This window comes from Bombina bombina, chromosome 9 (genome assembly GCF_027579735.1).
Source record: "Bombina bombina isolate aBomBom1 chromosome 9, aBomBom1.pri, whole genome shotgun sequence".
Lineage (NCBI taxonomy): Eukaryota > Metazoa > Chordata > Amphibia > Anura > Bombinatoridae > Bombina > Bombina bombina.
In genome coordinates, this window is record NC_069507.1 from 255,257,826 (window position 1) to 255,270,582 (window position 12,757).

Genomic DNA, 12,757 nt, shown 5'->3' on the forward strand with positions numbered 1-12,757 from the left:
ATTGTACTAATGTGAGGTACTCCTAGTTTTGGCTAATATGAATGACAGAAGTTGGGCTATATGCACTGTACTAACAACAAACAGATGTGGCAGTTAATATGTATGAGCAGGAGCTAGTTCTCTAGTGGGGATCCGACATTGTGTCTTCATAAATAGATTGCCAATCTAAATATAGAGGAAAACTCCAGGTAACTGTAGCATTAGGTGTCCCATGTGCAATACAGCTGCTCCGGTGGCCATAACTTTCTCTTTTATGTCTTATTCATCCCGTTTGCATGCGCGCAAACCCTCCTGATTTCAGATGTGAGCAGCCAGCCCGGGGAACCCAGGAAAAACAATGGCACCAAGTCCAGGGCATCTGCCTACCATGAAAGTGTCCCCAGCCAGACCACCGCAACATAGCCGCATGACTTTCCGCAGAGGGACGTGCAGTTGACAGAGCACAAACACCGATCTGTCCCACAGGGCCTGCGCCCGCCCGCAAAAGTTCACACCAAGTCGCTCCCCTTATGTTTATGCCACTCATGGTGACAGAAGTTAGGTAGGGCTCTTGCTTGATGTCTGCACTCACCGGCATCTGCAGCGGAAGGTCCCGCTGTGGATCTGCAGACACTGTGTCCCGCTGCGGCTCCTGTGCAGTCTTCTGTACTTCAGCAGAGGTGATGTGGCACGAACGTGTCTCTTGAATTTTTTCAGTGAGAGCATCAAGTCTCTCACACATTCTCTGGCCATATTCTTCTATTAGCTCTCTGATATCAGAATACAACACATGTATCTCCATAATGGGTAGTTATAGATCCTCAACCAAAATGGCGCCTCGGTGCGTGACAGGGAGCTCTGTTACAGATTTTTCAGCCCAGCACTGGATGTACGGCCACCAATATTCTAATCACATATCCCAGGCTTCTTCCTGGGTCACCATCCTCCAACACAAGCTGAATAGTTTATTCTTATCGAGGGTAAAGCTTAGTTTTTAACGGTTAGGGTCTGGAGCTCTTAACAATGCGTCTTCTAGCCTTGGCGGTTAGCTCCGCCCCCCCGACATATCATATTTTGGCAGGTACTGTTTCCTCTAATTGCACAAAGGGATTTATTTTCCCCATTGCCATTGTGGACATTCGATAGTAACAGTAATTAGTATCCACACTAAGGAGCAGCATCTCAGCTGATATTGAACATTTTTACTTGCTTTTTGTATATGTTGTTCTCAATTGAATTAACACCCACTATCTACCACACTGAGTGATTTCAAAGCCACATTAATCTCTTGCTCATCCTGCTATTTGGTTCATTTATCAGACCTGGAGTTATCTGGGGTAATTGTGCCAGTTCCTTTTCAGGAACGGGGTCTGGGGTTTTATTCAAATCGTTTCATTGTCCCGAAGAAGGAGAATTCTTTCAGACCAGTTCTGGATCTAAAAATTTTGAATTGTTATGTAAGAATACCAACATTCAAAATGGTGACTATAAGAGCTATTCTGCCTTTTGTTCAGCAAGGGCATTATATGTCCACAATAGACTTACAGGATGCATATCTTCATATTCCGATTCATCCAGATCACTATCGGTTCCTGAGATTCTCTTTTCTAGACAAGCATTACCAATTTGTTGCTCTTCCTTTTGGCCTAGCGACAGCTCCAAGGATCTTTTCAAAGGTTTTCGGTGCCCTACTCTCTGTAATCAGAGAGCGGGGTATTGTGATGTTTCCTTATTTGGACGATATCTTGGTACTTGTTCAGTCTTTACGTTCTGCAGAATCTCACATGAATCAACTAGTGTTGTTTCTTCAAAGACATGGTTGGAGGATCAATTTACCAAAAAGCTCTTTGATTCCTAAGATAAGGGTAACCTTTTTAGGTTTCCAAATAGATTCAGTATCCATAAATTTGTCTCTAACAGACAAGAGACGTCTGAAATTGGTTGCAGCTTGTCGGAACCTTCAGTTTCAATCATTCCCTTCAGTAGCTATGTGCATGGAGGTTTTAGGTCTCATGACTGCAGCATCAGACGCGATCCCCTTTGCTAGTTTTCACATGAGACTTCTTCGGCTTTGTATGCTTAACCAATGGCGCAGGGATTATACAAAGATATCACAATTAATATCCTTAAATCCCAATGTTCGACTATCTATGACTTGGTGGTTAGATCACCATCGTTTAGTTCAAGGGGCCTCTTTTGTTCGTCCAACTTGGACTGTGATCACAACAGATGCGAGTCTTTCAGGTTGGGGAGCTGTCCGGGGATCTCTGACAGCGCAGGGGGTTTGGCAATCTCAAGAGGCGAGATTACCAATCAATATTTTGGAACTCTGTGTGATTTTCAGAGCTCTTCAGTTTTGGCCTCTTCTGAAGAGAGAACCGTTTATCTGTTTTCAATGACAGACAATGTCACAACCGTGGCATATGTCAATCATCGGGGTGGGACTCACAGTCCTCAAGCTATGAAAGAAGTATCTCGGATACTTGCTTGGGCGGAATCCAGCTCCTGTCTAATTTCTGCTGTCCATATTCCAGGTATAGACAATTGGGAAGCGGATTATCTCAGTCGTCAATCTTTACATCCGGGAGAGTGGTCTCTTCACCCAGATGTGTTTTTTCAGGTTGTTCAGATGTGGGGGCTTCCAGAAATAGAGCTGATGGCTTCTCATCTAAACAGGAAACTTCTCAGGTATCTATCCAGGTCCAGGGATCCTCAGGCGGAAGCAGTGGATGCATTGACACTTCCTTGCAGTTATCAACCTGCTTATATCTTTCCGCCTCTAGTTCTTCTTCTTCCAAGAGTGATTTCCAAAATCATAATGGAGCGTTCGTTTGTACTGCTGGTGGCTCCAGCCTGGCCACACAGGTTTTGGTATGCGGATCTTGTTCGGATGTCCAGTTGCCAATCTTGGCCACTTCCGTTAAGGCCAGACCTTCTATCTCAAGGCCCGTTTTTCCATCAGGATCTCAAATCATTAAATTTGAAGGTATGGAGATTGACCGCTTAGTGCTTAGTCATAGAGGTTTCTCTGACTCAGTGATTAATACTGTGTTGCAGGCTCGTAAATCTGTGTCTAGAAAGATTTATTATTGAGTTTGGAAGACTTACATTTCATGGTGTTCTTCTCAGAAATTCTCTTGGCATTCTTTTAGAATTCCTAGAATTTTACAGTTTCTTCAGGATGGTTTAGATAAGGGTCTGTCTGCAAGTTCCTTGAAAGGACAAATCTCTGCTCTTTCTGTTCTGTTCCACAGAAAAATTGCTAATCTTCCTGATATTCATTGTTTTGTACAGGCTTTGGTTCGTATCAAGCCTGTCATTAAATCAATCTCTCCTCCTTGGAGTCTTAATTTGGTTTTGAAGGCTTTACAGGATCCTCCGTTTGAGCCTATGCATTCTCTGGACATTAAATTACTTTCTTGGAAAGTATTGTTCCTTTTGGCCTTCTCTTCTACTAGAATAGTTTCTGAATTATCTGCTATTTCTTGTGAGTCTCCTTTTCTGATATTTCATCATGATAAGGCAGTTTTGCGGACTTCATTTAAATTTTTACCTAAAGTTGTGAATTCCAACAACATTAGTAGAGAAATTGTTGTCCCTTCGTTGTGTCCTAATCCTAAGAATTCTCTGGAGAGATCTTTACATTCTTTGGATGTGGTAAGAGCTTTGAAATATTATGTTGAAGCTACTAAAGATTTCAGAAAGACTTCTAGTCTATTTGTTATCTTGTCTGGTTCTAATAAAGGTCAGAAGGCTTCTGCCATTTCTTTGGCATCTTGGTTAAAGCTTTTGATTCATCATGCTTATTTGGAGTCAGGTAAATCCCCGCCTCAGGATTACGGCTCATTCTACTAGGTCAGTTTCCACTTCCTGGCCTTTTAAGAATGAAGCTTCTGTTGATCAGATTTGCAAAGCAGCAACTTGGTCTGCTTTGCATACTTTTACTAAATTCTACCATTTTGATGTTTTCTCTTCTTCAGAAGCAGTTTTTGGTAGAAAAGTACTTCAGGCAGCTGTTTCAGTTTGGTTCTTCTGCTTATAATTTCAGTTTTTTTCAATATAAAGATTAAAACTTTTGATTTGGGTTGTGGATTAATTTTTCAGCGGAATTGGCTGTCTTTATTTTTATCCCTCCCTCTCTAGTGACTCTTGCGTGGAGTTCCACATCTTGGGTATTTGCTATCTCATACGTCACTAGCTCATGGACTCTTGCCAATTGCATGAAAGAAAACATAATTTATGTAAGAATTTACCTGATAAATTAATTTCTTTCATATTGGCAAGAGTCCATGAGACCCACCCTTTTTATGGTGTTTTTTTGTATAAAGCACAATTATTCCAATTCCTTGTTAATGCTTTCGCTACTTTCTTATCACCCTACTTCTTGGCTATTCGTTAAACTGAATTGTGGGTGTGGTGGGGGTGTATTTATAGGCATTTTGAGGTTTGGGAAACTTTGCCCCTCCTGGTAGGATTGTATAGCCCATATGTCACTAGCTCATGGACTCTTGCCAATATGAAAGAAATGAATTTATCAGGTAAATTCTTACATAAATTATGTTATTTTTAAGTAGACAACCCAAGGTATTGATCTAGGCCCATTTTGGTATATTTCATGCCACCAAGTCACCGCCAAATGCATTCATATAAAGAAACATTTACTTTTTCGCAAACTTTAGGTTTCTCACTGAAATTATTTACATACTGCTTGTGCAATCATAGCACAAATGATTGTAAAGGCTTCTCTGAGATCCCCCTTTGTTAAGAAATAGCAGACATATATTGCTTTGCTGTTGGTTTTTAGTAATTAGAAGGCCGCTAAATGTCCCTGCGCACCACACTTCTATTATTCCTGGCATTGAAGGGGTTAATCAGGTAACTTGTAAGGTTCATTTTAGCTGAAGTGTAGAGATTACCCTCCCACCTTACAACACTTGATTCCTTTCAAACAGCTCTCTTCCTTCCCTCAGCCCCCACTGGTCACCACCATCCTAGGTACTGGCATATTGTCTGCCATTATGAAAGTATATTAATTTTATCCACCATCTTAGGTACTGGCAGCTGTCTGCCAGTACCTATAGAACATTATTTTTTATTTTTACATTTTCTGTAGTGAAGTGGTACCCCACCCAATCCTTTTTTTTTTTTTTTTTTTTTTTTGTAGTGCTCCTTCCCTCCCTCTCCCGTGTTTTTTTTTTTTTTCTGCAGTGTAGGACCCTTCCTACTACCTCCCCCCCCTTTGCTGCTGGGCTGCCTCCCGCCGGCACCAGCAGATGATCGTTACAGATGGTGATGCACACAGTGTCACTGTCTGTAATGATCTGGCATCTGCCTTCATGTGTTACTAGAGCACCAATCGTGATCCAGTTCCATGTGCGGCAGATGCCTGGAGCTCAGGATCTCCAGCTCTCGGCTTTAACCTAACAGCCAAGACTGCTGGAGCTTCCTGCAGCTCCGGCGTGCGTGTATGTGTGTGTGTGTATGTATGTGTGTATATATTTCAATTAGGAAACGGCACACTCCAATCAAACAGCCACTTGGTGCTCTGCCAAACACATGTACAGCAAAAAAGGTGATGAATCCCACGGACGGTATCCGTGCTCTTCAGAGACTTGGCACAGCAGGTTATTTGCTCCGTTTTAATGGTAAAAGGTGAACCAAACGTTTCGGATCTCACAGGATCCTTTCTCAATGGTAGCCTGTCCGTTTTGGCTACCATTGACAAAGGCTCCTGTGAGAGCCGAAACGTTTGGTTCACCTTTTACCATTAAAACGGATCAAATAGCCTGCTGTGTGAAGTCTCTGAAGATACCGTCCGTGGGATTCATCATCTTTTTTTGATATCTAGCTATCTATCTAGCTATCTATATCTCTATCAGTACCATAGCCAAAGTATGGCACTATATATCTATCTCTATATATCAATATATCACACGTTGGATTGGTCGAAGGGGTTAAATAATAATAATTTTTTTTTTTTTTTTTTTTTTTTTTTTTTTTAAAACTAGGTACAGATTTTTTTTTTATATGTACTATATTAAAGTGATAATAAACTCTCCCCTCTGTCTAAACAGATCTGGAATGTTAGTGATATTTTAGATGGAGTTTAATTCATTAGTTGTAATGAAGATGCACTATAACTTTTAAATGTAGCACTGAAATTCAAATACTCTGAGCTCCAGCCGCCCACTTCAAAAGTAATTTTTATGTTGAGCTAATATTCTCCAATCCGTTCTCTAGTTACAACAAAAGTGCCATATGGCTAGAGCGCTCATTGGACAACAGTTCAAATCTTTAGCTCAACAAAAATATTAGTTTTGAAGTGGGCAGCCGGAGCTTGCGATATTTGAATTTCAATGCTACATTAAAATGTAAGCTACAGCGCATATTCATTACAACTGATAAATTAAACTCTATCTAAAATATCACTAACATTCCAGATTTGTTTAGAGAAAGGGGGACATCACTTTAAGCTTCTTGTGCACAATAATGTTATGTTAATAAATTGTAGATAAAACCAAATACATTGAGGGAAACACATAGATATACAAATATTTAAATGGTCCCCACTAATGCACAATACTTTGGTTGCTGTACTGGGATTAGAGCGCTACAAAATGGGCCATAATCTAGGATACATCATGCTGCCAGTGCCTATTGACATTCAAGAAGGTTTTATAAAATAATTGTAAGTTGATTGAAGGTGTAATGTTGTTTCACCAATCACACATAATATGAGCAATATGTCCTAGCTTATGACAAAGCTGCATTTCCCTCCAGATACTGATGAGGAAGAGGAGCGGTCCCTGCTGTGCACTGAACGGGAAATGGAAGAACCGTCTGAGGAGTATAACAAAGTTATTATCGAGGATGAAACTGAGAACTTAGTGTCTGCAGACCCAACAGAGTTTAATTTGGTTGCCCCTCAGAATGCAGCAAATGAAGGTGCGCAGTGCCAGCTGAGTCTGGTGGCAGTGTGTGGGCCTCTGTCTGACCATGCTGATGGTTGTTATCCAACATACACGGGGGAAGGACTACCTGCTGCTGGGTATTACTCATCAGGGGGACAGTTTCAGCCAGTAAACCTGAAGTTAGATGGCGGCTTCTCCCAGACTGTACCTCCTCCGCGCCGCTCTGCACGATGCGCAGCTTCCTATCGCCTACCAACCTTCTTATATGATACAGGTGGAGAACGACAGAGGATCAAGTGCCCACCAGATACCCCTGAGGAGCCAGCACCCCCCTGTAGGAAAAAGAGCCGAACACTCTACAGTGTTGGTGAGAAACTAGACACTACTTATATCATTTATCTATCAGTTTTTTTGTATTTGTTACAGTATATGGCCAGTACTATACATTACCTGCTAGTGAGGACCGCATCGTACTGTGGAGCGTAGAAGAAATCTTTCCAGTTATGGTTCTTGTTTGGGTAACTCGGGTTGAAGAATATTACATAGTTTATTAAATAGATTACCTCTTAAAAAGAACTTCTGTCTCGTGTTCATCCTGTGTTGTGTTTACTAAAATGAGAACATTATCCTTAGAACCTTTCTGATGTTTGATAATCTGTGGAGCTCAGACATAAAAGAAACTAAAGTAGAATGAGTTTAAAGGGACACTAAACCCAATTTTTTTTTCCTTTCATGATTCAGATACAGCATGCGATTTTAAGCAACTTTCTAATTTTACTCCTATTATAATTTTTTTCTTCGTTCTCTTGCTATCTTTATTTAAAAAGCAGAAATGTAAGTTTAGGAGCCAGCCTATTTTAGGTTCAGCACCCTGGATAGAGCTTGCTTATTGGTGGCTAAATGTAGCCAACCAATAAGCAGGAGTAACCCAGATCTGAACCAAAAATAGTCCAGCTCCTAAGCTTTACATTCCTGTTTTTTTAAATATAGCAAGAGAACGAAGAAAAATTGAGTTGAGTTGCTTAAAATTGCTGCTCTATTTGAATCATGAAAAAAAATGGGTTTAGTGTCCCTTAAATGCGTATAGGGCTACTGTTCTCCATGAATCTTTATATTTACCTTTTTCAGTTTATTTTGGAAATATTAATTCCCTCTTTGCACTGGCGGTTCCCCAGATCAGCTGCAGGAATTAGAGCGCATGTTTGTGGAAGATCGTTATCCAGACAGCGAGAAAAGACGAGAGATTGCTGATAGCATTGGAGTCACGCCACAGAGAATCATGGTAAGTATTCACATTGTTTTTGTGTCTCTGATCATCATTATTTGCATAACTGTGTTCATTAAACACCAGACTAATTCCCTATTCACAATTTTGTCACTTTTCCTTTTTCAAACACATTCCCTCCGTTACATCAGGTGTCAGTGTCAAAGAAACATAAAATATAAGTATTTTAGTCTTGCAATAAAGTAATATACGGGTTGAGAGTGAAACCTTTTTAGTTTAAAGGGACAGTCAACCATAGAATTGTTATTGTTTTAAAAGATAGATAATCCCTTTATTACTCATTCCCCAGTTTTGCATAACCAACACAGTTATATTAATACACTTTTTACCTTTGTGATTACCTTGTATCTAGGAACCTTCTTCCAGCCCCCTGATCACATGACTGTGACTGTTTATTATCTATTGTCTTAAATTTAGCATTGTATTGTGCTAGATCTTAAATAACTTTCTGTGCCTGAACACAGGGTTATCTATATAGCCCATGTGTACTTTCTGTCTCTTTGTGTTGAAAAAAGATTTAAAAAGCATGTGATAAGAGGCAGCCCTCAAAGGCTTAGAAATTAGCATATGAGCCTACCTATGTTTAGTTTAAACTAAGAATATCAAGAGAAAAAAGCAAATTTGATGATAAAAGTAAATTGGAAAGTCGATTAAAATTAAAAGTCCTATCTGAATAATGAAAGTTTAATTTATACTTGACTGTCCCTTTAATACCTCGTTTGCTGCATTTGTTTTTTAATTACCAAATTCCCTTGCCACTTGCCTTGTATAGAGAAACCATTGGCTTTCCAGGAGTACACACATTTTGTTGGCAAAACTTGCATTGTTTTGCAGTATCGTCTTATATCTGTTGATGACAATTAAGGACCAGGGTTAGTCAGTCTGCAGTGGCACTTCCAATTTTCATAGTTGGAGAAAACCCACATTTTTTTGCAGTTTAAGGGACCTAAAACACTTTTTTTTTCTCTCTCTCGTGATTTAGATAGAACATACAACTTTCCAATGGTATAATATGTTGAATGCGCAGCAATGAGCTACTTACTAGGAGCTAGCTGAACACATTAAGTGAGCCAATGACAAAAGGGCATTTATGTGCATCCACCACTAAGCAGCTCCATGTAATGCATTGCTGCTCCTGAGCCTACCCAGCTATGCTTTTCAACAATGAATACTAAGAGAACAAAACAATTTAGATAATAGAAGTAAATTGAAAAGTTGTTTAAAATCACCTGCTCTATCTGAATCATTAAAGGGACACTGAACCCAAATTTTTTTCTTTTGTGATTCAGATAGAGCATGACATTTTAGGCAACTTTCTAATTTACTCCTATTTTCAATTTGTCTTCATTCTCTTGGTATTTATATTTGAAAAGCAAGAATATAAGTTTAGATGCCGGCCCATTTTTGGTAAATGCCCTGGGTTGTCCTTGCTGATTGGACAGCACCAATAAACAAGTGCTGTCCATTGTCCTGAACCAAAAATTGCCTGGCTCCTTAGCTTAGATGCCTTCTTTTTCAAATAAAAATAGCAAGAGAATCAAGAAAATTTGATAATAGGAGTAAATTAGAAAGTTGCCTAAAATGTCATGCTCTATCTGAATCATGAAAGAAAAAATTTAGGTTCAGTGTCCCTTTTAAAGGACCAGTAAATACAGTAGATTGGCATAATCAACAACTGAATGATAACAAGAGAATGCAAAAGCACTTAGGGGCCGATTATTATTGTCTGTCCGACATGATATGCTGTAGCATACGCTGTCAGCATTTAATTGTGCAATGCTGCCCCCTGCAGATTTGCGGCCACTAGCAGGGGGTGTCAATCAACCCAACCGTATAGGATCGGGTGGATTCCAGACCGCAGTCTGAGGCAGCGGGCCAGTTATGGAGCGGCGGTCTTAAGACCGCTGCTTCATAACTGCTGTTTCCAGTAAGCCTAAAGGCTCGCGCGGAAACAGGTCTGAACCTCAAATAAGTAGTAGATTTTAATTTTTTTGCACTGCAACATTTGACAACAATCAGCCAATCACAAATGCATATACGTATAGTCTATGAATTCTTGCACATGCTCAGTAGGAGCTGGTGACTCAAAAAGTGTAAATATAAAAAGACTGCACATTTTGTTAATAGAAGTAAATTGGAAAGTTGTTTAAATTCACATGCTCTGTCTGAATCATGAGTTTAATTTTGACTTTAATGTCCCTTTAAATAAAAGAGAAGGGTACAAAAGTAAACAATGAAAGTATATTGCAATGTTTTGTCCTATACATAATGCTTTCCCTATTACGTTAGTATCAGTGTTTCATGTCCTTACAAACTAGTTGGGAATCACTTGTGTAAGCTGTCGTTAATGCATCCTCATGGTATTTATCTGTTTTGTGGATACCCTAGCAATAGAAAATGCACACAGATGTGATGCACTATGTCTAGGGTAGTCTTGTCCAACATAAGGGCCCATGAGTCACAATGCCTTTTTCTCTGGCCCTCCACCGATTACTGAATGTGTCTGAACCAGGGAAAACCTTTTTTACTTTGCTATTATACTAGTGCGGTTTCTGTGCAAGCAGTAGTACTGATATTATACTAGTGCGGTTTCTGTGCAAGCAGTAGTACTGATATTATACTAGTGCGGTTTCTGTGCAAGCAGTAGTACTGATATTATACTAGTACGGTTTCTGTGCAAGCAGTAGTACTGATATTATACTAGTACGGTTTCTGTGCAAGCATTAGTACTGATATTATACTAGTGCGGTTTCTGTGCAAGCATTAGTACTGATATTATACTAGTGCGGTTTCTGTGCAAGCAGTAGTACTGATATTATACTAGTGCGGTTTCTGTGCAAGCAGTAGTACTGATATTATACTAGTACGGTTTCTGTGCAAGCAGTAGTACTGATATTATACTAGTGCGGTTTCTGTGCAAGCAGTAGTACTAATATTATACTAGTGCGGTTTCTGTGCAAGCAGTAGTACTGATATTATACTAGTACGGTTTCTGTGCAAGCAGTAGTACTGATATTATACTAGTACGGTTTCTGTGCAAGCATTAGTACTGATATTATACTAGTGCGGTTTCTGTGCAAGCATTAGTACTGATATTATACTAGTGCGGTTTCTGTGCAAGCATTAGTACTGATATTATACTAGTGCGGTTTCTGTGCAAGCAGTAGTACTGATATTATACTAGTGCGGTTTCTGTGCAAGCAGTAGTACTGATATTATACTAGTGCGGTTTCTGTGCAAGCAGTAGTACTGATATTATACTAGGGCGGTTTCTGTGCAAGCAGTAGTACTGATATTATACTAGGGCGGTTTCTGTGCAAGCAGTAGTACTGATATTATACTAGGGCGGTTTCTGTGCAAGCAGTAGTACTGATATTATACTAGGGCGGTTTCTGTGCAAGCAGTAGTACTGATATTATACTAGTGCGGTTTCTGTGCAAGCATTAGTACTGATATTATACTAGTGCGGTTTCTGTGCAAGCATTAGTACTGATATTATACTAGTGCGGTTTCTGTGCAAGCATTAGTACTGATATTATACTAGTGCGGTTTCTGTGCAAGCATTAGTACTGATATTATACTAGTGCGGTTTCTGTGCAAGCATTAGTACTGATATTATACTAGTGCGGTTTCTGTGCAAGCATTAGTACTGATATTATACTAGTGCGGTTTCTGTGCAAGCAGTAGTACTGATATTATACTAGTGCGGTTTCTGTGCAAGCAGTAGTACTGATATTATACTAGTACGGTTTCTGTGCAAGCAGTAGTACTGATATTATACTAGTACGGTTTCTGTGCAAGCATTAGTACTGATATTATACTAGTACGGTTTCTGTGCAAGCATTAGTACTGATATTATACTAGTGCGGTTTCTGTGCAAGCATTAGTACTGATATTATACTAGTGCGGTTTCTGTGCAAGCAGTAGTACTGATATTATATTAGTGCGGTTTCTGTGCAAGCAGTAGTACTGATATTTATACTAGTGCGGTTTCTGTGCAAGCATTAGTACTGATATTATACTAGTGCGGTTTCTGTGCAAGCATTAGTACTGATATTATACTAGTGCGGTTTCTGTGCAAGCAGTAGTACTGATATTATACTAGGGCGGTTTCTGTGCAAGCATTAGTACTGATATTATACTAGTGCGGTTTCTGTGCAAGCATTAGTACTGATATTATACTAGTGCGGTTTCTGTGCAAGCATTAGTACTGATATTATACTAGTACGGTTTCTGTGCAAGCATTAGTACTGATATTATACTAGTGCGGTTTCTGTGCAAGCAGTAGTACTAATATTATACTAGTGCGGTTTCTGTGCAAGCATTAGTACTGATATTATACTAGGGCGGTTTCTGTGCAAGCATTAGTACTGATATTATACTAGGGCGGTTTCTGTGCAAGCAGTAGTACTGATATTATACTAGGGCGGTTTCTGTGCAAGCATTAGTACTGATATTATACTAGTACGGTTTCTGTGCAAGCATTAGTACTGATATTATACTAGTGCGGTTTCTGTGCAAGCATTAGTACTGATATTATACTAGTACGGTTTCTGTGCAAGCATTAGTACTGATATTATAC

The 12,757-nt window shown here is 39.6% G+C and overlaps 1 protein-coding gene across 1 annotated transcript in view; it reads left to right on the plus strand.

Annotated features, from left to right (window-relative positions):
- The first annotated feature begins 6,734 nt into the window (after positions 1-6,734).
- NOBOX (NOBOX oogenesis homeobox) overlaps positions 6,735-12,757 on the plus strand; it is a 61,527-nt gene continuing 55,504 nt past the window's right edge. The window contains exons 1-2 of the mRNA XM_053693010.1: positions 6,735-7,257; positions 8,066-8,172. Of these exons, the coding sequence (XP_053548985.1) occupies positions 6,735-7,257; positions 8,066-8,172 (630 nt within the window). The remainder of the gene's footprint in view (positions 7,258-8,065; positions 8,173-12,757) is intronic.